The sequence below is a fragment of the Pithys albifrons genome, chromosome 12 (assembly GCF_047495875.1).
Source record: "Pithys albifrons albifrons isolate INPA30051 chromosome 12, PitAlb_v1, whole genome shotgun sequence".
Lineage (NCBI taxonomy): Eukaryota > Metazoa > Chordata > Aves > Passeriformes > Thamnophilidae > Pithys > Pithys albifrons.
Window position 1 is genome coordinate 13,449,804 of NC_092469.1, and position 25,791 is coordinate 13,475,594.

At 46.1% G+C, this 25,791-nt stretch overlaps 1 protein-coding gene across 2 annotated transcripts in view; it reads left to right on the forward strand.

The window, feature by feature from the left end:
- Nucleotides 1–25,791, forward strand: part of GNAO1 (G protein subunit alpha o1) — a 144,095-nt gene that overhangs the window by 35,275 nt on the left and 83,029 nt on the right. For both annotated transcript variants that reach the window (XM_071567217.1, XM_071567216.1), the window contains exon 3: nucleotides 13,554–13,695. In XM_071567217.1, the coding sequence (XP_071423318.1) occupies nucleotides 13,554–13,695 (142 nt within the window). The remainder of the gene's footprint in view (nucleotides 1–13,553; nucleotides 13,696–25,791) is intronic.

Genomic DNA, 25,791 nt, shown 5'->3' on the forward strand with positions numbered 1-25,791 from the left:
GAAGACTTCCCTTGCACTGTGGTTTGGTCCCAGGAAGACATGTTGGAGCAGTTTCAGCATGTGCCACCGTGCAGAAGTCCCCAGGAGGCCAGGACACTGAGGGAAGGGAGCAGCTGTGCCCCGTCTATACCTCCTTCTGGAGATGCTCGCAAAACAGTTTTACCAAGGGGCCTATGTTTCATCTCATCCCCATATTCCCTATTCCCTTGCCCCTTTCTCAGGCTCTTGTTTGGGCATTAGTTGAGTTAAATGTGATTTCCAGCTCTCCAGTTCCCAAGCAGAGACAGCTGTGCCAATCCTTCCCAAGTGGGAATGGCCTTGTCCTTCCTGCCTGCCTTCCCCAGCCCTGCCTGTGCCCTGCCAGGGCAGCGAGCAGCGCTCAGCCTGAGTTATTCCATTTAACGTTATCAATTGATCGGTTAATGAGCCACTTGTTTGCTGTAGGTTACTCAGCACTATTGCCTCGCTTATAGATTAGGTGCTGCTTTTTATCATGCATTTCCCCATATCCTGTAGGTTGTAAATCTGTTAAACAGGTATTAGTAAGCTACAATCAGCTTGTTTAAAGGGAACACTAACAGGGCTATTAGATGCTAAATCAGCACTCCCTTGCCCATATTTCCCAAGTTTAGATCATTGTTGTATTTGTTTGCTTTTCTTCCCACCCACACCCCCCATAGGGCACAGGTGCTCCCAGCTTGCCTCCCTAGACCTCCGAGTAGCCAAGCTGGGAGCTGCTTCTGTTCATGGGATTGCAGGTAAAGGGAGAGAATCCCAGCCACAGAGGAAAGGGAAGAGGAAAGGTCTGTGATGTTTGAAAAACTCAAAAGCCTAGAGAAACTAATGAATTGTCCAAGCTTTCCTAGATGCTTTTTGGAAAAAACAGAAGTCTACCCCATCAGAATCGTGCATCATCCAAATGCCAGCAGTGCACCTGCTATGTGTGTGGGAGGAGAGAGTCGAAGAAGTCTATGCTCAATAGGCCTCAGCCTCTATGAATCTAATCACACCTCTCCAGAAGGCAGTAATCTTTTACACCAAGGAGAGTAAAATAATACTAGTGATAAGCTTAAACTCAGATGATCAGATGTGGAGTAAATTATTGTGAGGCAGATTTACCGTATCTGGCCTGCATACTTTATAAGGTGGTTCAGACAGTGGCTTTGAACTGCCATGCATCTTTTCAGGTACTCTTGGGAAAGACTTAGATGCAAATTTACATATTAAATCAATAAGGAACTTCTCAATTGAAGATAAGGGCATGGGGGATGATGAAGACTTATGAAAGCAGTAGGAGGAATATACTTGTTTTCTGAGATGTTTGTAACAGTGGTCACTTCCCAGCATAATGGGCAAACACGTTTACACATCCATTTAAAAGCGGCTCTGCTCTCAGTTACTGTGTCTACCTGGAAAGCCAGTGGTGGCTGAACCAAAAGGAGCCCATATCCCCAGGGGCACCTGCTGTTTCTGCAGGGTCTGATGGCCACCAAGGCAGCACAGCCACAGGAGGGCATGGGAAAGAGGTGCCAGGCATGCTCTTGGACAGCTTTCCCCAGGAGCTCACTTCCCAGCAGTGTCCACATTGTTTCTTGGTAGTGCAGTGCTCCTGGGGCTCCCATTAACAGAGAATGAGCCTGGGAAGGAGAACTTAAGTGCCAGCCTGGCTCTAAGCCAGGCTTTAGATGGAAGTGTGTCTGGCCAGGGTACCCCAGATACTTGATTCTTGATCACTCCTTTCTCCGCTGGCAGGAGCAGCTGGGCCAAAAGCTGACATGAAGCTCTAGGAAAGTGCAGGGACCTGTCCCCCACCCAGGGAGTGTGTGAGAGGTGTGCCTGGGGGACAGGGGCACCCTCTGGATCCCACCAGGGTGGCTGAGTCACCCAGGGATGCAGAGATGCTCCTCTGGTTTCTGCCAGTGGCCAGCCCTTGGTCTGCTGATTTTATAAGAACTCCCCCAGTTGTAGCCCTGTCCTCTCCTGCTGCTGCCAGGAGGTCACAGGACAGCTCTTGGATCTGGTTACAAAGTGCCAGCTCACTGCAGAGTAAGGACAAATAATCATTTGTGGTCTTTTGGCAGTGGGAGCATTCACTGTGGCATATGTTTGTATTCCTCCACTACTGGCAGCACCCAGCCTCCCAGTTCCATCCAGTGCCCCAGCAGCCTCACAGGGAGACACTGACTGGCTGCCCCATCTCAGAGAGACAGGGGCATAGGGAGACACACAGAGGGACCCCAGAGCAGGTGTCCTCTGTGCCAGGAAATGCCATGAGACACTGAGGTCTTCAAATACTTTTTAAAACAGTATTGTCTTGGAATAGCTTGACTAAAAAGCTTGGGGAAACACTGGGAAAAAAATGATGGTTCCCCTTTCTCAGGGCACTTTCAGGTGAGAGACTCAGAGCTGAGGGCCTTCCCCCATTGCCACAGGTAAGGTACCTCTGTGGATGCATGTGCTGAATTAGACGAGTCAAGGTCTTGTTCCCCCTCCGGTATTTCCTAAATATCAGCTGCATTTGAGAATCTCTGAAGGGTTATTTGAATCCCTGTGGCAGGTGTCAGGGAAAAGCTGTAAATGCTGTGCATTTGTCTTCTTTTCAGATAACCTGTTCTCTGAGTACAAGTGTAGAAGATATGATTTAAATATATCCAAATGCATGTAATTAATCACAAGTGCAACATACCTCCTTCCTGCTGTGAAACCTTATTAGCAGTGTGGGCAGAATCCTAAAATATAATATCTGCCATGGTTCAGCTCAAAGTCTTCAGCTTGGAAAGCCTCAACACAGCAAGCAGACCTGAGCAGCCAGGCTGGGAGAGCTCAAACCCATCACCTGGCATTGCCAAGCACAGAGACCCAAAGCAAGCTCTCACCAGCTCTGTTTGGAAAAGGTGCTCTATCAGATCTGTGCTTCAGCTGTAGGCAGTGACTTCTGTGAAGCTCTAGTAAGTACAGTCAGAAGAAACCTTGCACCCCCCTTGCAAGAAACAGCACAGTTAGGCAGGCAGGGTTTGGTTTTAAGCAACCTACAGCAGGAGTGACAGAGGCCAAACTGCTGTTCCTCTACCCAGGACTTCTATCACGTCTACACCAGATGTCCCCATTCTGATTGCAAAATTTTCCATTTCTAGAGAATCCATTGTAGTCTTCAGGGATTTCTTCCAGTAGTCAGATACTCTTCCTCGGACTGTGATCTGTGGGGTGTGTTGCTTGATTATATCCTCTAACGGAAAGGCAGCACATTGCAGAGCTGGGAACACCATGACTCAAAGATCTCTGAGCTGAGATTAGTGGAGGCTAATGTCAGCTTGGCAGCACACCCAGGGGCTTGTGGCAAGCACACTGCTCGGAGATGGAGCCCCTGAGCTGTAATCATGCCAGGGAAGATGGACAGGATACAAGGAATGGCATAATCACTCATTCCAGAATTGATTCCTTCTCAGCTTAACATGTTGAAACATCAAAAGTACTGAAAAACCCCCATCTGCCACCAGACCTAATCAAACACATCAATTATTGCTTCAGAAAGACAGTTGCTGCTAGATTTGATATCCCAAAAAAGCAAAGCTGCTTTAAAGCATCTTTTTATTTTAGCTGAGTGTTTTCATGACAGCACACAATTCCTAATGAGCACTAATACAGCCTAGGACACACAGAAAAATACGTCAACTGTGCAAAGATCGGCTCTTCCACAAGAGAGGAACTCTGAATCCCAGTGGATTTCAGTAGAACGGAGGGCTTTGGAAGACAGGTTTGTCTCATGAGGGCAAGGAACCAGGTACATTCTACCAAGGCCTTGCTTTGATACACTGAGAGAGTTGTGCTCTGACCTGTAATGTCTGGGTAAAATACACAGGGCGGCCCTGTTCCTACTGTGGGATTTGATGGTGGGACTGGATTGTGAGGATGAAATACATGGAGAGATCAAGAGGTGTGCATGTCTCTTTTTTCCTCTATTGTCCACAGAAGATTTGGTTATGGAGAGCAACATCTGAAAAGGTTTTGAAAGGCAAAGTCACCTTCCAGCTATCAAAACACTTCAGATGAGACAGATGGGAAACCAAAAATATTATTTAGGTTTGGGCAGTAAAACTGACATTGAACCCATTTGCCTCATTTTTCAGGCTTTGATGATAGTTAATGACAGCTTACAGAAGTTGTAAGTGATCTAAAAAAGCCATAAAAAGCTGCTTTATGTCCTTGTTCAGGGGATGAATTTAACAAAACCATTACGGGGCTTTAAAACACTGTTTTGACTTTCTAGAACCAGCTGTGGGATGATCCAGCTGCAGTTGGATCCCCCTTGCATCTAAGAGAACATTTAAGAGGATTAATCCCAATAATTTTAATTCAACAAAATGACCTTATGTAACATTACTGAGGAATTAATGAGAATTCTCTCATGTGGGTCATTACTGGCCCAGTGGATTTTTTTCCCTGGGGGATCTCATTGGTCTTAGGCAGAGCATGGACAAAGTAGATTGACTGTACAGCACTTTGCATGGGATGAGAAGATAAGTCACTTGGAGCAGGAACCCTTTTCCTTTGCTGAATTATTATTTGGGAATGCACATAAAAGAATGCAGCTGTCAGCCTCCACTGGTGCTGTTTGAAACTCTTTTGGCTCCAAGGCTTTTTCCACAGAAAAATGCAATCTCGTCTAATGCAAATGCTGCTGCAGGAATCTGTGTAGTCCAGCTGGGTTTTTTTAGTCGAAAAAAGTCCTGATCTAATTGTTTTTGACTGTGTTTCTTTGCTGTTCTTACTGAGCCAAGCAGGATGCATATTAGAGCTAATTAGGTGCATGTAGGGTATTCAATATTTGATCTTAATATTAAGGCCCCAGGAGAGGGTACATTATCAAAGTTAACCAACTGCAAATTTTAGTAAAACCAAACTGTGCCAGTGGCCTGACATTGCATAAAACATAAGTCTGCACCACTCCCAGCTTGCAGCAGGACACGGGTCTGGGGCAGCCTCTGCCTGCACCCCTGCTTGAGCCCTTTACTTCCTACGTGGGCAGATTGGCCTCTTGGGTACTAAGAAATTGATTTGGGACAGCAAAAAAGAGGATCTAAGTGTTGCTTCTCCATCAACAAGTGTGATGGATTTTTCTTCCCCTGAGTGCACCCTTATACTTACATGCCTCATCTCTGTTCTGTAGGTAAGGGTCTGAGGTTTGGGTTTGGGACTGAGCCAGGTACTAAATCCTTGCAGTTCTGTGCTGGGGATCAGGCCCTGAGCCTGTGTGCATCAGAGTACCTCTGCCAGCCAGCCCAGCCTGACCCTCACTGGCAGCTCCCAAGAGGAAAGGAGCTCATTTATACTGTCATTGCCTCTTAGGAGCAGGATAGTGCTTCTGGGTACCAGGACTCCTCCTGGGACCGGGGGCTAGTGATCTCTGCAGGAAAAAAGCTATCATTAGGGTGACTCAGGTGGGCAGAATCACTGGTGTGGTTGACTCTGTGCACAATTAGTCTTGGTGTGAGTAATGCTTATTGTCATGGGTAAACCATGGGACAAGAGGAAATGGGCACAAGTTGAACCAGGAGAGGTTGAAATTCCATGTTGGGAAGGATTGAAGGGGTTATCAAGCATTTGAATAGGCTACCCAGGGAAGTGGAGTCACCATCCCTGGGCGTATTTAAAAGATGCATAGATATAAATGTGACATTTAGGGACCTGGTTGGTGGTCTCAGCAGTGCTGAGATAACAGTTGGACTCGATGATCTTAGAGGTATTTTCCTACCTAAACAATTCTATGGTCTTCCTGATTTCGTAGTGATAAATTTTGAAGGACTACATCCCTACTGAGCTGGGTGGAGTATTACCACAGCTCTGACTTTGCTCTGCCTGCTCAGCTTTTCCTTCTTTTGAAATATCAGAACCAGTGTCTTTATTCACCAACAGTAATTAATTGCTTTCAGGATGCAGTAGACTGTTTACTCTCTTGAAATTGTTTTATACACACACTTAAAAACAAAGTATTTCACTTCACTTCTTCCTGTTGAAAATATAAATGCTGAAAGAGTCCTCAGGTAGCAGAGATGGGAAGGGTCATTGGTGCATCCCAGATGTGGGGTGCAAAAGCCAACCCAACACCCCAGTCCAGTGAAGGACACATGGCAGGGCCCTTAGCATGCAGTCCAGGAAATCATCTCTCAGCTACAGCATTCAGCCAAGGCAGGGATCACCCTTCAAGACAGCCCAAAGCCAAAATTAGGCATTGATGTAGAACTCAATTAAAAAATAATAATAATTAAAAGAAGACTAAGAGCTGCTTCCAAAAAGCCACAGGGATGTAGGGGCACAGCACCATGTTGGGAGTGCACTTTAGTGCATTTGTTTCTGATTTAGGTTTGTATTAAATTGGAAATGAAGAGTATTCTGCATATATTTCATACACCTGAAAGCAAGTTGAAATCAAAAGTTTTAGGGAAGATGCAGTACCTGGCCCCTATATGTCTGGAAGTTAATCATTGTTGGCTCAATAGCTGCTCATCCACAGACAAAAATAAGATGGTAGCAATGTCTATTTTGAGCAGACACAAGAGAGTTTCTTATAACATAATTTCCAAGCTTTTTGGCCAGCAGTTAAGGTGCAGAAGCACATGCCTGGCTTGAAGGAGACACCATGAAGACATCAGAGCGACTTACAGGCTTTAAGCAAATATTTCACTGCCTTAGAATGCTTATGCCTTGTACAGGTCCACAAAACTTCTGCAATTGATTTGTGTAAGCCTGGCCATTTCCAGGGCTGTAGATTTTGGCAGCATTTCAATCGCCTGATGGATTTGCTTATTTTTTAACATGAACCATCTGGTTAGTTAGAATAATATCTTTGCATGCAAGGAATACTTTGGTGGTAAGAATTCAGCTTTGAGTGACCCCAGAAAGGAGATTTTCCTCAGCTGGGATTCTGTCTTAGGGCTCCATCGGTATTTCTTGGACTAGTGTTAAAAACCATGTTGAAAAAATTACATTTTTAAAAATGAGCTCCATTTGCAGTTTTTAGATGACCCTGACTAAGGAAGCTGTTTTTCTTCCCAAGAAATGGGCATGTAGGCAAACAGTAATCTCAATCTCCATCTCAGAGAATTTCTTGTGGGAATAGCATGTACAACATGGCACTGAAGTGCAGCCAGCGGGGAAAAGAATAAGAGTTTAGAGAGATTTGCACCCTGTCACAGAGGTCTGAGCTGTGCCTTTGCAGTCTTTGAAACACAAGGTCATGGGCATCTGTGTTGATTTTGTTTAACATAATCCAGGAGTTTTTAATCGCATTTCAGGCTATTAAATGAGTGAGAAGAGAATCACTGGAATTTAGCTTCATAACTCCTCTGTAAACAAAGTTTTTAACCTCATATCAAGATAAAAATAAATTTAAAGTAGCTGATTACCTCCAGCAGAAGATTTTCTATCAGAATCTGATCATCTCCCTACCTACACAATAAAATCAGATTTTTGAGTTATTTTCCCCATTTGCAAACAAAGCTTTCAGAGTTTTCTTCAGAATTAGGTTTTTACTCTTGACTCAAGCTCTGCCCAGTCCCACCAGAATAGCCTGCCTGATTCTGGTTGGGAAACAGAAAAGATTATGTTTGAAACAAAAAGAGGCGAAGAAGGGAGGAAAAAAAATCAGAAAGTTTGCTGAGCAAAAATATATTTTTGTGTTAGTTCCAAGATTCTTCATGTAAAATCCACCTTGGATTGGTCTGTAGCCTGAACATGTATGTATGAATGGGACTCTCAACTGCCCAAGTTAAAATGCGTTAATGGGTCAATGCTCAGTTATTCTCCCCTCTGCCATGGCCCAAGTCATCTCTTCCCTTTTAAGCAGCACTTTACAGCCATCAGCAGAATCTCACACACTTTGCATTGTCTGGGAGGTTTTCCCTGCCCACAGTGTCACATGGGCTTGGAGCACTCGGGAGACCTGAGCTTTCCTGATGTGGAAGGAGGTGCTGCCCAGAAGCACAAAGCTGCCTAGGCCAAGGGGAGCTGCAGGTGCCACACAGGGTGGGTGCCACTGCCAGCCCAAACCAGCTCGGTGCCTGAGAGCCCCAAGAGCTGAAACTCATCACCAAGGCACGAGGCTCTGTAGGAAAGCCATGCAATGACCTTTAAGTGCCTTAATTTGTCCAGGTGAAGGTGAGGAGCAGGACTGCTCTTACAGGAGCTGGACCGTTCATTTGTAGGGTATTTTCTTGCGATACACTTCAAGTGTAATACTCTCCTGGTGATTTCTTGGCTGGTTTTATTTAAGCACATCACTGTAATTGTAGGGATGTGCACTGATATGGGAAAACTTCATTCAGCTGGAAACATCTTGCTGATTGAAAGTAAATCACCTTAGGTGAAACAGAAACAGTATGGGATTTATTTTCTCTGGTAGGTAGTTGGAAGTCTCTACATATGTCTTTCAGAGTGATGCAGATAGTTCAAAGCCATGCAAAGTTCCCTGAATTTTGCAGAAAATATTTCAGAGGCATTGGCTCAAGGTTTTGGAGTGATGACAAAGGGCAGTAGATGAGCCAGAGCTGTGTCAGTCAGGACAGGAGAACCTGCATGCAAAAGCTGTCAAAGGGATGGAGAATTCCAAGTTCTGGAAGCAAGAGTGGGAACATGGGCGTCCAAAAGTTTCACTGCTGAACATGTCATCTCCCTAATTCTGGTGCAAGAAAGACAAGTTTGGTGAGATTAAATGTCTTCAGATGAGCCATGTTTAAGGCACTTCTTAAGGCATACTTACAGGTGCCATCTCAGAAATACAAACACTTCTCCTTGAGAGCTCTTGGAGGGCAGGTGAGGCACCAGAAGACAAGAAAAAAATGTAAACATGGTGTCTATCTCTGAATATAGAGGGGGAAAAGAGGAGTAAGAATTATAGACCAGTCAAATTCTAGAAGCTTTGAAGAGAATTGAACTATCAATCAAACAATTTGCAAGCACCTTGGAGATAAAAAGGGAGATGAGTGACATCCAGTATGGATTATACCAAAATGAGGCATGTTAAATTAATCTCATTTGATTTCTCAGCAGAAGTAGGAGTGGAATAGTTGGTTCCATTATCTAGATTTTGGAAATGGTTTGACATGGTCCCACTGGATTTTTATAAAGTGACCTGGAAAAATAGTTTAGATAAACTACTTCAGGTCTTACATAAAAATGGATGAGTAGCACCACTCATTCCCAAAGAATACAATTATTGGTGGTTTGTGGTCAAAGCAGAGGACTCTGTCAGGCAGGGCTCCACTGGGATCAATTTCCTTCAAAATTTTCATCAGTGAAAAATGGATGAAAACACATCATTACCCCTGTCAGTGATGAGGAGCTGGGACAGGTGCTTCAATAAGCTTTACAGCTTCAAATTATGTTGGTAGGCTAGAGAAGTGAGGACTGGGTCTAGTCTGGAGCACTGTGGCTGAAAGAGAAGAAGTGTCAGTGCATTTACTAAACCTGGCTCAGGTTGGAAGGGCTGGAAGGAAAGCGCCAGAAGAGCTTGGCTGGAACTGATATATCGGGACAGCGATGACTGTAGCCTCTGCTGCTGTTTTCAGAATTGGTGGACTAGTCCTTCCTCAGGAGTGCCCTGGGCACACTGGCTCCTTGGTGGGCTCAGCCCTGCTGTGCTGGAGCTGTCGTGGGCTTTGTCCAAAACCGCCGTTTCACAACCGCTGGGGCAGTGCGTGTCAGCAGGGACAGGCGGCAAAATTATCTTTGGCTTTGCCTTTTTAATACATTGGGTTTGTAGTGAAAGGCTGAAGGCATGTAAGTGCTTTGTTGAACGGAAGCCAAAGCAAGCTGCTACGCAGAATGCACCCCCTGTTTCCAAGTATTTCATTTATTTTGTAATTAAGCAATAATCGCTGAGGCACTGGGCACTTCTTCAGGATTAATGACTTGCTGGGGGATGGCAGAAGATCTGATCTGCGGTGGAACCATTTTCCCCAGCAAATACCTGTCTGTTACTGCCATTCTGAAATGAGTACAACAACATAACATGGCAACATATGGGGTTTGTTGTTAGCAGCTGAGGGATGGGGAGCAGGCATTAATGGGTACCTTAGGCAATCAGGTTGCTTCAGTTGTCTCTCACCATTCCATTCAGAGCACAGTGTTTCATTAGTCACTTGGTGAATGAAATGGCTTTTTAATTGCTCAGAATCACTTTTTAAAATTACAGCATTCTCTCCCCCCGCTCCATAGCCCCCAGGGATCCTCTTAAATCCCTTTTCTTTCTTTGCCCTGGAGAGATACACTTCTAGTGTGGCAAAGAGGAACATGCCTGCAGCAGTTTCATTTGTAATTCAGACACAGGGAAAAATATAAACCATTGCAAAAGCAGAGGATTCACATTTTTGGTGCTGAAAACACTGTTCCCATAATTTGCAGGTCACTTAAGGAGTAGCCCACCCTGCCTAAACCTTTAAATAGATGTTGCAGTCTTGATGTGCTGCTCACTTCAGTTCCTACACCTGTGCATTTTTACTGGCCACAACTCACTACAGCACCCAAACCCCACTGCTTCTCATGTCCTGTGGCACAGGAGCTGGCTCAAGCCTTGTCCCATAGCAATCTACCTCCCAGGAGTGCTGTTGGAGCTTTAAAAACTCCTCTAGGCAATAAAGCACCATAACAAACAAGAAGAAAAGTGTATCCCAAATGGGTGAGTGGCAGCATGAAGATTTCCAAAGGACTATGGAAAAAGCTACTACAGTATTTGAGCCATCAGATGGCCAAGGCAAGCAAATGGAGAAACATTTGCAAAAAGCATTTAGGACAATAAACCAGTTCACACTGTCCTAGCAGGCTTTGAAACAGGAGTCAGTGGGGATTTGCTCACTCAAATATTAGGTAAAGTGCTAACTGCATGATTGATTAATCCATAGGTACTTCCTACAGCAAAACTTCAATACTGGCATCCACAGTGCTGCTTTCAGTCCCCGTGGCTGCACTCCTGGAGAGATTTCACACAGGAACAATTGGGATGGTTTTCCTCCACACTCTTTCTGCCCCCCTTTAAAAGTAACACTTTTATGTCTGTGTTTGAGCTGTGTGCTGCCCAGCTGCAGCATGTTCACTGAGGGGTCCCAGAGCCTCTCTCCATTGCTTAATTCTGCCCCTTCAGCACAAGGAGCCCTATTACTCGACTGGGGGCTTACTGGCTTGGAGTATTTAGAAGTGACAATATCGGGCACAAGGCCAGAGACAGTTTAAACCCCAAGGAAGACCAAAGCTCACCTCTTTCCCCATACAAATGTTCAGGCCTCTTTTGGCCTTCTCAATTCACCTGTCAGTAAAAGGCAGAAGCAAAGCCAGCCCAAGGTGTGGGCTCACTTTGATCTCCTCCAGCATGGTCAGCAGCTGGACCAAACAAATTTGAGGGGTATCCTCTTGAGGCCATTCCACTGCCCTTCGTGCCTGTCCTCACCCCTTTTTCTTCCCCCTCATGTTTCTTTCCCTTAGTTGCCTAAAAACCAACATTTAGTCTTGCTTGCCCAAAATCCAGCCCAGAGCCAACCAACCAGAAAGAATGAATTATTCCTGTTGATGCTTTCTCTAACCACCTGCCTGCCTCCCATGGGACCCCTGCTCTGCTGAGCTTCTTGCTGTCGTGCTCGTAACTGGGAGGAACTGGAGCTGTACAGTCTCGCTTGAACTCAAACAGGATTGATGCAGATCCTTGTGCCGTGTGCCAACCGTAACTCTTCAGGTTTGACTGCAACTTTTGGCAAAGAACACATTTCCCAGAAGTTCAGCAACTTGTCTGAGTACCTGTAAGAGATCCATGACATCCATGTTGACACACAGCTCTGCTGCAACCCCCTTGTTCCCCATTACTCAAATGCTGCTGTTCCAAACCTTGGCACAAGCACTGGATTAATGCAAAATAAAAGCTATAGAGTAAAAGATCTGCAACTGGCAAGTTTGGATTTAGTAACTCAGAGAGGTTTTCATCTACCATGTTCACCTCAGCCTAGGCGAGGTGAACCAGCAGCCCCTTGTGCTGTTTCCAGCACACCAGCACCATTCCCCTTTCCTGGAGAGTACCTGTGCAGGGGGCTCTGCCCATTTCCTCATTCGGTAGCTTAAATGTTTCTTGGTCACCAAATAATTTGAATTATTGACTGTCTGAGGCTGTCTTTGCTTGTAGTCATATTTTTTGGGACTCAGAGGCTGTTGAGCAGTTCTTCCCAGGTGCTCAGTGTTCAGTGTTGAGTGAGCAAAGGTTGTGGTGGGGACAGCAGAGAGTCAGTCACTTTGTGTTAGAAAACCTTTATCTGAGTTTCATGTCAGGGGAAGGAGGTCTCTATCTTGGTCAGCATGTTTCTACCATCCTTGTTCTTTGTGTAGTCATCTGTTAATAACCCAAGGCTGGCATCCAGCCCCGTTCTCCATCCCAGCTCTGTATCTATTGCAAGCTCACAGTGATCCCTGCTAGTGCTCCCTCTCCCCCAGGGGATGCCAGCGCTGGTCGGGACCTTCAGTTGTGTGTATGCGATTTAGGAAAAAAAGGAATCCAAAATCCTATTACCAACAGGGTGCTAGGTTTTATCAGGCACTAGATCTGTTACTGAAGGGACTCTCTGTTGCCCAGTGACATCTGAGGATGAGCAAACAAGGATTTCATTTTAGCTAAGCAGATCATCCTCTCTTCCAACATTTAAGACAGGATCATAACTTATGTCTTCACTGTAAAGAATGATTGTCAAACACAATTAGCTCTGCAAATCCTAGCTGTTTTCTAGACACATCCAGGCTTAGTTCTTGAGTTACTCAGAGACAAACAAATTACAGGGGTCAGTCTTCTGATCTGAGCAAGGGACTGCAAGAACTCACTCCATCAAATAGTTCTTTTGTGTAGTTGAATAGAGACCAAGGCACAGAGTGTCCAGCGTGCAGAGCCGATAGGACTGTGGGTCGTGTTCCCATCTTGCTTTGGGAAGGGAGAACATAACATGCCTTGAGGCAACAAAAATCCCAGCATCATTTCTAAAGGAGAGGGAAGGAGGTGTGGAGGGCTGTAAATACTTTGAGTGCTATGTAACTAAGTCACTTCCTCTCTCCATGCCTGTGTCCCCATGCAGGCAGGGATATTTCAACTCTAGTTCCTTTCATAAGGCATTCCAGGAGTTAGTATTAAAAGGACTAGACAAGAACTAGGGTTTTCTATCATTGCTTTCAGTGGTTAAGGTCTGATCTGATGGTCATTGAAACCACTGAACATATTTCCGTAGACTTTTACTGAGAGGATCTGGAAACCTCCCCCTCTGACCGATGAGCGTGCAAACAGGAGGTGTTCCAGGTTCCAGCCTCCAGCATTTGCACAAAACCTCATTGAGAGAGAGCAAAAGGGATGCTAATTCCAGCACTGGGCTCAGACACACTACTGGTGAACAACCAGAAAGGTTTAAAAAGAAATGCTGACTAAATTAAGCAAATCAAGCTAGCAGATGTGCTCTTCAGAAGAACACAGCTGTCTCTTAAATGTCTCCCTCGCTGAAATTACATTCTCAAGAGTTTTTTATCCTTTGCATTTTCTTCAGGATCATCCATGAGGATGGCTTCTCTGGAGAAGACGTGAAGCAGTACAAGCCAGTGGTCTACAGCAACACTATACAGTCCCTGGCAGCGATTGTCCGTGCCATGGATACCCTGGGCATCGAATACGGTGACAAGGAACGACGGGTAAGTCACAACCACCACTGCCTGGGTACAGAGAGCAGAGCTCCTCCAGAGCACCAACAGGAGGCATTTGCACAATCTCAATACCTTGGAGGGAAAAGAAGAAAGGGGGGGAGGTTTACATCTCCAATTACACTTGCAGTTTGTGCAACAGAGGCACAATTGCCTTGACATGTGATTTGTACAGCTACACTGGGAAGTGTAGCCCTGGGGACCACTGTGTCACAACAGCCACACTCTCACACCTGGCACCAGCCAGTCCAGGGCAATAAACCACTCTGTTGTCTAGGGACAGCCTAGACAGAGCTACTGACAGACCTGGGGAAACAGTGAAAATGTGTCCTGTCTCCTGTGCATGTCCTGGACACACAGTCTGCACAGAGAGATGGATCAGGAAGAAGCCTTGCTGCTGTTCAAAGCCCTTCCACCAGCCTGCTAATGTAGGAAAGCTCTTTGGATTGGCTTGATTGGGGCTTGACTGACTTTTACTCACACATCCCACATCTAAGTGTACTCAACTTCCCTTGAAAACAAGGGGATGTATTACTTCAGTGAGATTGGTATGGACAGGCTCTTAGGCAGCAGCGTTGGCATGTGTCTTATCAGAACGGCTATGTGGTGCCTGGCAGCCATCTCATGCCACACACCTAGGCCAGCCTGTCCTTTTACAGTTGCTGCTCTGTGGTTACTTTCACCAGCTCCCTATTTTTAAACAGTGGCTCCTCTGTGAGGTGCCCCTGCCAGCCTCTGCCTTGCCTTTTTGCATTTTTGGCTCAGACCAAGCCCACACAGAGAAATCAAAGCCCTAGAGAGAAGCCAAGACCACGCTTTTTGCATGCTGCCATCCCAGAAAAAGTAAAACTACTTGGTTTCACTGAAAATAAAATAATTTCAGATTTAAGACCTGGTAAAAGCAAAGTCCTATATACCACTGAGTTTGTCATGACTATTTTTAGGTAGCTATCAAATGACAGATGCATGACAAACCCCCAACTCCTTATCTGAGGGTTGATAATAAAAGCATTTACTGGAAGGGATGCCAAAATCCTGCTGTAGTGTCACTGTATGAAGAGGTACCTTATTTCTCCCAATGGCAAAGAGGTATTTTGATTTCTTTGCATCTAGGGATTTTCCCATAGGAACTCTAAATCCCAGAGACATTTCTATCCCAAAGGTGGAGATGATACCATAATGGAGTTCTTGTGAGCTTGCCGAGAACTAATGCTGATGGCTTTCGAACTGAATACATTAATCTGTTGATTACTCGGTGACTCAGCTCTCAGCAAGGCAACGTATCTCGTCTCAGCTGAAAACCTATGCCCAGGAAAACAGAAACAAATCATTCTCCATGTCTGATAAATAGTCTAAGGCAGACAGTTTTAAAATGTAAAAAAAAAATTTTTTTTAATGCCTGAAGTCCTAATTCAAGGAGGGAAGACTCATCACTGCTTTAGTGCCAGGCCTGGCACAGTACAGGGTGTGAAAGGGGAGAGCTGTTATCAGGACTGCCAGGAACGAGAGGTGGAATACTGGTCTGCACAAAATGTCGTGTCCGTTCATTTTCCTATGGAAAAGATGCCAAATGTTCCCAGGATCATATGATAACTCAGGCTGGAGAGGAGCTCAGAAGGTATCTAGCCCAGCCTCCTGCTCAGACAAGGTTAGCTCTGAGGTCAAACCAGGTTGCTCAGGGCTGTACCCAGTTGGGTCTGAAATCCTTCAAGGACAGAGACTGCACAGCCTCGTGGACAACCTGCTCCACTGCTTTACTGTCCTCCTGATGAAAAGATTTCTCCTTCCGTCTACTGTGAACCACTCTTGTTTCAATTTATGTTTTATGGCAGTAGGGGTCCTATGTTATGCCTTGCAAAGTAAAAACAAGCTAGATTAAGTTCTCCTCAACCTAGTTTCCCCTAAGCTATGCAGTCCTGAAGGAATTACTTCTGTCTAGCAGTGGTGTCATGCTGACTGTGTCAGACAAGCCTGCCACAAACCACAATAAACCAAACCACCGCCTGGGAGGCCTGATTCAGAGTATCTGCTCCCTTCATAGATGGCAGAAATACTTCTTCATCCAGCAGCAGACATAAGGGAAGGAAACTGAGTCTCTCAGACTGTGATCTTTCACTTTCTCCTTTCTCTTAGGCAACCTCCACAGAAAGTTGCTGGTATTAGCATGAAATAGTATTTATTTTAATCTTACAAAGAAGCACATGGCTTCTGCTACCCCGCTTTTGTTATTAATGCACAGCTGCTATAAAGAGAGGCCATTAAACAGGCGATTTGTTGAGTATTATGCTACGTGGTTCATCCCTTTTCAAGCAAAGCTTTTCTATTTTAAAAGTCATTCCTCAGCCAAAGGTTTCCAATGCAAATCTTTTAGTGGGGGATTTTCCCCTACTCATCACTTAAGCCCCCAGGAGAAGAGAGCTCAGTAAGGGGTGCCAGGGCTGTGGCTTTTCAAGCCTGATTCAGCAAGCAGGGAAGGAGGGGACATGGGCCCAAGGCAGTTTTTCCCCTGGGACTGCTTGGTTATTAGCACCTCCACCATCTCATTTCCTGGAAGATGCATCTGCCCCTGTATCCCTTCCAAATGGCACCCTGACCATGTTCAGAGTGAAAAAAAACCTCCCTTATTTAATAAATATGAACGAGGTGGTTTGTGCTGTTCCTATTGAAGGAAAATAACCAAATCCTCTCTGTCTGTTCTCATTTTTCTCATGGTTGTAATTGTACCTCCAGTATTTAGTCTAATAGAAGTGAAAAACTGGGGAAAGAGTCCAGACTAAACCCCTTAGGTTTTGGCAGTCAGAGTGAGATTGATGTAGGAAATAGAAGCTAAAAAGACAAACCACAAAAAGCAGATGCTCCAGGTCTCACTGACCCTCTCTGCTGATCAGGACCTGTCCCCAGGTTAAGAACAAAACAGTCTGTGTGCATGTAGGATTTCACTTTTATACGTGCCCTTGTCCAGGGCAGTGGGTCTTATTGCTTGGCTTGCAAAAGGTTCATGGCCTGTGGGCAGCACCCAGGTCCTTGTCTCATGTCCTTCAGCACAGGGAGGCAGGAGCACATCCTGCCAGCTCATGGCACGTTGTCACTGCACACAGCATGGAAGGTCAGTCTGAAACTCCAGAAAAGCTGTGCAAGTGCAGAGTCACAAGTGCTTTACGTGTTGCAAGAGGGCGGATGAAAAAGGAGGAGATGAGAGCCAGCTGTGGGAGCAGCAGTGTCCATGGGTGTTCCTCTTCTCCAGGGCCACCACTTCCCTGGGTCTGGATCCCCAGTGAGCTAAGGGGCTACACACAGGAAGAGGGGCACAGGCTTAGTCTCACTTGGCTACTCAGAAGCCTCTAGCTGGTCTGTAGGACACTACTCAGTCCTTACCCTTATAATCAGATTAACAGGCAGGAAAGAGTCAGGCTCTAATATGTAGCCTCTGGATTAAATGGTCCTCTAAAGTGCAAATGTATTAATAAAACAAGCTCCTAACTGATTCCATTTTGGTGTACCCAGGCAGAGCAAATGGGAAATGGATGTTTGAAGCCAGGAATCTAAAAGTCAGTCCAAGTGTTTGGAGCTGATCAGGCAGGAGGGGCAGGGAAGGAATGGAGTCTCCCATCTCTGAAAAACTGGTTCTGAAGTCTGGCTTCAGAAATCCCAGCCAGAAGCACAAAGTCTCTGCCTCAGTGGGTCAGACCCCAGAAGCTGCCTGGAAATGCAGCACCTGCAATCCCACTTGGGTGAAATGCCACAGCTGCAGCCAGGCTGGGAGGCCTGGGGTTGTCTGAAGGTTGGGTTGGTCCCTGGCTGCAATGAGCCTGCCCAGGTGCAGGCACCCTGCCCTGTGCAGGCTGGTATGAAAACAGCCATGTAACATGCTCATATTTTCATAAACCAGGCAGAAACAGGCTGAAATTGTTCAGAAATTACTCAACAGAGAATCTAAATATCAGTTGCGTGGCTCAGATCCAAGTGTCTGAGGTGGCAGGTCACAGGTCCAGTGCTTGGGGTCTGGAGGGGGCAGGCAGTGACCTTCACATTGAACTTTTTTCTCAGTGTGAGTCTGGACATGTCTCTGCTTGAGCTATGAAAGGGAAAACTAAAAAACTGCTAAAGTGTTAAAATATTTTGATAAGGATTTTTTTTTGTTTTGGACTTTGTAGCAAAATGTGTCTGTGGTGACCTTCTGCTGTGTACAGTGTGTAACTCCTGAACTGTGGGACAAAAAAAGATGTGCTGGGACACTTTAAAATACTGGCTAGTAGCATTAAAAAAATGTCTGTAGTGGAACCCAAGGTGGCTGGCAAAGAGGGCCCACGTCAAATCTGCTTCTGAAGATTGGAGTGCCTGCAGAAACCTGGTGCCTCCAGCCCCATCCTCTCTGCACATGCTGAAAGGGGATTTTGGGAGCTGCCCCTTCCTCTGGCTCCTGCTTGGCCGTGGCAGGAACGGGGTAGTTGCTGCTGTCACCGGTTGCCTTCCAGGCGCTGGAGGGGAGCAGTGTGTGGGAGGATCTCTCTTTTGTAAGACCTGCTCCCGTATAATTGGCTTTTTCTACTTGTCAGCTCAAGATATTTGTGGATGTTACTTTGTTTCAGTCAGGTATCTGTTTAGAGCAGCTGGCTCCTACTGCCTGTCCCTAACCCCAAGCTCTCTCAGAAATGCAAAAAGGCTGCTAGCAGCCTTGGGGAGGGCAGGTGAGGTGAATCAGGCACTGCCGTGCTGGTAGGAAGCCTCCGTTAGCTGGCTGGGTGATCTGGAGAATGGACACAGGATTCCTAGGTTTGTTCCTGGCTGCTTGACTGAGAATGCAGCCGGCTCTTCCTGGTCTGCTGCTGAGAGCAATGACAATTTCACCACGGTGAAGCATAACTTAGGGCTGCTTTGTAGAAGAGCAGGATGGAGTGGGAAAAAAGGGAAAATTGAATACAGGGGTGGCATTAGGCACTACATTTTTGCCTAGTGTCAGCATTTGTCTGGATGTCCAGCTGCAGCTGAAGTCTGTTTGCAATAGCCACAACATGCATATAATTGTTCCTACTGTCCTGAGTCTGCTGGTCTCAGATCCACTACAAATATCCAAGTAAGAGACCAGGACAAATATTTCAGCCTGCCCTTGGTAAAGGTCTGTCATTTTTTTCCATTAAGGCTGAAGTCATCTTTCTCGTGCACCTTCTCCTTGGTGCCTCCATGAGGTGCATTTCAGTTGCCATCATTCATGTTCCTGAGCAGTGGGAAAAAATAAAAGGCAGGACATTTCTTGAGAGGTAGGAAACATGGAAAAGAGAGGAAAGCACTTGTTATTGTCACAGCCTGCCTTGTTGCCAGGGAGATGGTTGGCTTATTCAAGAAATGCTTGTGATTGCTGGCCAAGATGGCCAATGTATTGGGAAATCTTTGCTGCAAAATGAGGATGTGGGAGAAAGAGGGAGAGCAAAGAACAAGGGAAAGCCCAGAGCAAGCTCTGCCTGCATGGCCATGGTACATGACCCACATGCCCTGCAGCACCACTTCTGAAGTCTCTCTAAACAAAAGCTGCACCTTCCACATCCCACTAATATATTTTCCTCCTTTGGAAATGTCTTGAGCCTCTGAAAACACAAAATCTTTCTCTAATAAATGATTGCAGTAGAGTACCAACAGAGCCCAAAGCCAGTTCATGATAACCCTTCGTGCCAACTGAAACAGCCTGGAATGGTCTACTTCCATGCCTTTACTCTGCCTCTTAGGTGAGAGTCAAACTCTCTTGTCACCAGGAGAGATCCCAGCCAAGTCAGCTGAGATCTGTGGCTGGACCCAGCAGACCTTGCTTTGCTGCTGCAGCAGCAGCAGAGCCTGGCCCTGTGCTCCTGCAGAGCTGAAGTTGTGACCATCAAGTCAATAACATACAGTGATCTTCATATAGCAAAAAAGATCCCCCAGAATCAGTGTCTGGTTGGCTGTAGACATGCTGCTAACAAAGACAGCCATTAGAAGGGAGAGAAAAGCCGCCGGTGTCATGGCTATAAACACATCATGGCTTGCTCTTGCAGACAGAACTTGACCTGGAAGAGCCATCCAGTCAAATAAGCAGGTTGTAGGGTTGGGGGCTGTAGAGTTCTACTTAGGCTATACAGGACAGCTTTATAACCTGGGTAACTCCAACAGAAAACTGGCAATTCATTTAGGGCTAAAATGTGATCTTAAGTCTGGCACTGCACAGATTACAGCCATGTACAGGGCTGCAGTAGTGGCAACGAGCAACAGCCTGAACCCCAGGCTTCTGCAAATGTGTGAGAGTGCTTGTGAGCAGGGAGACTTTGGGAGGGAGATGATATCAGCTGGTGGGAAAAGGGGAGAGATGGGGACTCACACAGAAGTAGCCTAGAAAATGTAATAGTAGTAGAAACAGCTGGGTGAGCTATGCAAGCGACTGAACTGCACGGACAGCGCTGCACCCAGAGGCAGTACCAGTAACCTTTCTTTCAGCAGAAGACTGTCAATCAGTCACAAGAGCTCTAAAAACCCAGACTTTCCCAGGGTAGCCCAATGTACCCAGTTTTAGTTTAGATTTGTGGAGAATGAAAAAAGGTCTCTTGAAATGGAGCCAAAAGGAGGCAGGGGAGAGTGGGTGGCAATTGCGTGGCACGTTGGAAACGTGTGTCGTGTGGAAGGCTGGAGGTGTCACCTGGCTGAGCCTTGATGTACCAGCATGGTGTTTTTCACATTGTTCCTGTTTCAGGATGATATCCGTGGTGTTGGCAGAGCAACACTTTAAACTCAAAAGTAAACACTGAGTGTACTTTTTGGGTTCTCCCAGACGCTGTGGGTTGATAGTGAATGGGCAGCAGTCAGGGGATGGGGTGGAAGAGAAGTTAACTTGGTCTTCCAGTCCCTCTGTGCAGTCAGAAATCTGTTCCTAAAACACATTTCTAGAGAAAAAAGTATTGTGAAGCACTTCAGTGTCATTTCTAAGTGAGCCAGATGAGAATAAGTGATGTGGTCACACCTTAAAATGCTGCTCAGATCTGTTTCTTTGGTGAGCACTTGGCATCAACCAGGCACTGTAGGTTGGTGATATGTGCTGTCCACGCTGCCTTCCCATTTCTGAGATGAGCTTTGTAGCTAAATATCCTACAAAAGCACTGAGCAGAACAGATGCCATCAATTAAAACTAGCCTTTTAATATTCTTTTGAAGAAAAACAGAAGAGATAAAGAGATGTCTCAAGGGATCATTGATAAGAGAGAGACCACAGTCACCTCACTTCAACTTCAAGCTCCAGACTTGGAGTCTAATCACATCTTTTACCACCTAAACAGGGCTTTAAAGAACTTGGTGCCTGCGTCTTCCTAGAGAGACACAGTGAGAGAACAAGGCAGCAGTCACTGGTGCCAGGAAAGGGAATTCCAGTCAGATGTGGGCTTGGGCTCATAGCATTTTTCCTCTTCTTTTCTCCATGGCATCAAGAGAGATCAGGGCAGTCTGCACTTGAAGGGCTGCCTAACCCTTTGAGAATTAGAAGAATGGAGGTATAAGAGAGGTCTGAGGACAGTTGTGTATGGGAGGATCAATGAAAATAAAAAATAACCCAAAAGGTGATTTTTAAATTATGGGTATTGCCTTCCTCTTCAGCCAGCCACCAGGAGAAAGGCTTCTCAGATGAGTTCTCCTCAGGTACAAGTCCATCTTTAGAGATGCTAGATTTTTCATAGTGCTTCTGCTGTCAACTCCCATTTCAGGCTGATTTCTGGGGACTGAGCAACAGTCAGGCCTCTAAAGGATTCTTGAAAAAGATCCTCATCTCCCCTGTCCAACACCTCTGTACACCTGTGAAAATGCAGACCCTGTGCCATGGGGAGGTTAGACTTTTCCTGCTCCTTGTGTGCAAGCTCTCTCTTTTCTCTGAGAGAGGGATGTATTTTTCCTCCATGAGCTTTATGTGTTTGATACTGATTTTTTGGATGATGCGGGGAATATTTTTAGTTTGAAAAGAAGAAAGAAACCCCACCCAAGCTTGTTCCATGGAAGAAGGGCTGCCTGCCTTCCCCTGTGAGATTTGTTATTCAAATGCAGCCGCAGTTAGGGCTGCCAGGGTGGTGGTGTGACAGGGAATCGCTCTGCACACAGGGGAGAGCAAAGCAGCCACGGGACTGACATTAGTGGTGAATTAATGAGAGGTGGTGTGCTGCTCTCCATTTCCACAACATACCGATGGAAGATGGATTCTCTGGGAGCCCCTGGAAAGCACTGGGACAACACAAATGACAAGGTGTTCAAAAATATTTGGCAGAAGAGCTCAGCTGGAGCAGAGCCCTGAGAAGGTGAAAACCTTCCTTGATGTATGCAAAGGGGCTTCCTGGCAGCTCCTGGATCCAGTGGGCGATGTGGGTCAGGTGAGGGCTGGCTCCACACCCCCATCCACTCCTTCCTGATGGCTGGCACAGCCTGGCCAAGGCAGATTTTAGCCCATCCAGTGGGGCTCAGCTCAGCTCAGCTCCTCCCTCAGGGCAGACGGCAGTGGCCTTGCCCTGGGTAGTGTCTGGTGTTGGTGAGCACAGTCAGATATTGTTTGTCCTTCACTAGAGCCTTTCTGTCCATGAAGGGATTGAAGGGCCTGTAAGCCAGAACAGAAGATACATCTGGTGATTTGATGGACTGCTAACTGATGCACTGAGGTTAAACACTGACATGGCAAAAGCTTCAGATGTTTCTCACATGTTTCTCACTGTGTGGGTGATCAGGCAGTCACTCAGGTCCTTCCAGAAAGTCACTACCATGTTTGAGACTGAAGTCCAGGTTGCATCTGGCTGCAGCCTGGTGCAGGCAGGGTGCTGCCTTCAGATATGGTTGCAATTCAGCTGTCCCAGCAGCAATTGCAGATAACTACAAACTACTCAGCACATTTCAAATACATGTCAGTTATTAAGTGGATTTATTTCCATCTCTTCTGGGAATTGTTGGGAAGTGCTGCTGAGTCACACTTCTTACTTACCAGTTTTAGGAATGCCATTTAAAATATTTGTTTTCTGCATGCCTTCTATAATGTTCCTATTATTTGAATGTCTCCTGATGTAAAATGAAAATATTTATGTAGGGTATCCCTGGTCTTAAACAGATTTCTGGTGCATGATTCACAAAAAGGCATAAAACCCATCTTGGGATGGAACCTATCCCTTGGCTCTGTTATATCATGCTTATTCAGAGGTTGTGGGGAGGGGTAATGCAGTCTTTGCTCCCAAATGACAAGACCACAGGCAGGCTAGGCATGGGACAGCTGGGGAGGGCGGATAGTGTGGGCAGCTGGCCTTGCTGTACCCAGGCACGTGGGAGAGGAAGGGTAGGGAACATGGTCCTCACTTACACCAGGTGCTCATAAACGTGGGACACAATACTGTCCTGCCACAATCTGCTCTGGCCACAGACCCCAAAGCAACTCAGCCCCCCGAGGGACACAATGTCCTGTGCCCTTGCAAGAGTACCAGGTCCAAGGGCACACTGAGCACAGTGCTCAGCTGCCTCAGGCTCTGTGAGAGCAGGTTTCATTGTCAGCTTCAGCAGGGAGGTGTTTGAAAGCCTCGCTGACAGCCCAGTCCCTTCACACCCTGAAATTAGTCCAGACAAGGGAAAAGACTGGAGCAGAGGAGCCATTTCATGGCCTGTGGCTGTGAAGTCCCCTCCTTCCAAAAGGGGAATTTTGCTGAGCAGGCAAGGCTGCGAGACAGAGCTCCCAGTTGGTTCCTGCCTTTAAGGAAGCTGAAATGTGCTGACACTGTGCCCAAACCCCACACCACCATGCTCCTCCCAAGAGGAAGCCTGTCCCTCCAAAGGGAGCAGTTGGGTCAGCCAGCCAGGGAGGGAGGGGAGCAGCTGCCTGGGGACACCTGCCTTCCCCCACACAGAGACACAGTGGGGTGGCAGCACCTCAAATGTGGCCCTTGTACTGCATCAGTCATGGGGATGGCAGAAATCTGTCACACATGAAGACTTGATTACCTGAATACTGGTTTTACTGAGGCTATTAATCAGTATTGTGTACCTTAGTAATAACCAATTAAATGGAACTCATTTAACAGCTGCGATTACTGCTTTGACCTCAGCCTCATCCACTGAGTGGGATGTGAGGATGTCTGGCCATGCAGCAGGGACCAGCCTCACCCAGGGCTGCAAGAGCCCAAAGATGCCATTCATCCAGGTCAGGACTGTTGGGGGTGAGGGCTGAGCAGGAGTTCTTGGTGTTTTATTCAGAGGAAGGAAAGAATCAAGCTCCAGATGTAGGTTAGAAAAAACAGAGCCTCAAGAGCTGCTGTAAAACAGTATCATTTTGCACCATGGCAACGTTTAGTCTTGTGGTCAAAGTCAGAGAGACAAAATGTGGAGGAAAAAAGTGCAGGACACATGAATTAGCCTGTGTCTGTTTTAGCGTTTTGATAGATAGTTGCTGGGGCCCCAGGACGCTTCATCCTTCCCCAGCAGAGACCCACATCTGCACCACGTCACCCTGGAATCGCTCCAGGCACCACAGCACATCCTTTCCAAGTGTCAAAACCCACTCAGGAGCCAAAGAAAATCTCACCCACAAGCTTTGAACAAATTTCCTCCTTTCTGCTGTGCTCTTCATTTTCCAGGGCTATAGGAGTTTCTGGTTAGCAACATGTTGCATCTGTGTTGGTGGCATGACTGTTGCTAGACACTTATCCCTTGCTAAGAGATAATTCCCCTAGGCTGGCTATTTATAATTAAGTCCTCATTTTTCTATAGATTGGTTTAAGACTACATTAACTCCATTGATTAGATGGGAATTACTCTTGATTTACACTTGAGATCGTGGGAATGGAGAATCAAGTAAAACACAGGAGCAATCCCGCAGTAAATCCTCAGATTGGTTATATGGTCGTCATCCACCTTTCTGCGTTTTAAAACTCCCTGAGCTCCTTTATGTGAAGTGGGTGGGGTAGTAATTCAGTCTTACCTGCTGGATACACCTTACAGATGTTCTGTTGGGTATCCAGGCCAGGTCATGTGTTGAATGCCAACAGTTAGTCTTTAGTTAGCCTGATAGTAAAACAGGAGCAAGACTGTCCTCCAGAGAAATTCCTTCCAGTTTGAAGAGGTTTTACAAGTAGAAATGGGGGGGGCAATTAATGTGTAGCACAGAGGAAAGGAGTATCCAGTAATGAGAGAAGATACAAACACACATCCCCAAAATAACTCTTTACGAGTTTGGGAAGGAAAAACTGTCCCATCCTGCTCCCTCCTACTTGCCAGCATCTGCTGTGCTCCAAAGGAAAAACCTTTTTTCCCCAGCCTTCCTCAGGAAGGGCACAGCAGGACACACCCATGCTCGCTCCCTTTGGATCCCAGGTCAGCCCAGCTCTCATCCATGTCTCTGTGTGTGCCAGCAAAGCTGAGCAAAGCTGAGAAGACAGTGGCAGAGAAGTAGAGCTTTCTGAGTGTAGGAGAGAGTTTGGCTTGGCAACTTTACTGAGTTTTTATTTAAAATTGTGAGAGCTTTCAGTGCTGGTAGATGACATTGCAGGCAACAAAAAAATTTTTTTCTGAAAAGGGGATGCCAGTAGCCACCATCCAGTGAGTCTGAGTTAGTTCTGTAAAGTTATGAATTAGTTTCTTCCAAGTGAGAAGCAGGTCTCATCTCTCTTTCTCCCTTCTACATGTCATCACATTGGTGTAATTTTGTTTTCTTTTCAGCAGGGCAGGTTTGGCAACACAGCCTATCTGGAGATACAGTGTGACATTGTTGTGGATGCCAAAGATGGGAATTTTAGGGTAGTTTTTCCTCACCACCTCACCATCACCTTAGCCAGAGGTCTCAAAGCCATTTTTCTTCCAGCTTTTATTCTTCATAATTGCTGTTATTGGTACGAAAAGCTGCAGAATGCTTTTCTCTTGCCAAGTTCCACTACTATATTTATGAGGCATGTTTCTAACCAGTGATATTTTTGCTGTCCTTATTGGAGTCCCTTAGTTTTAAACAGGCTTTTGTCTCACTTCAGCTGCCCTCAATGTGCATTGCAGGCAGCCCCCAGCAAGGTACACACCTTTTGCTAGTGAGCTCAAGTTCTGCATCCCTTAACTCCCCTGGCACATGTGTCTTCCC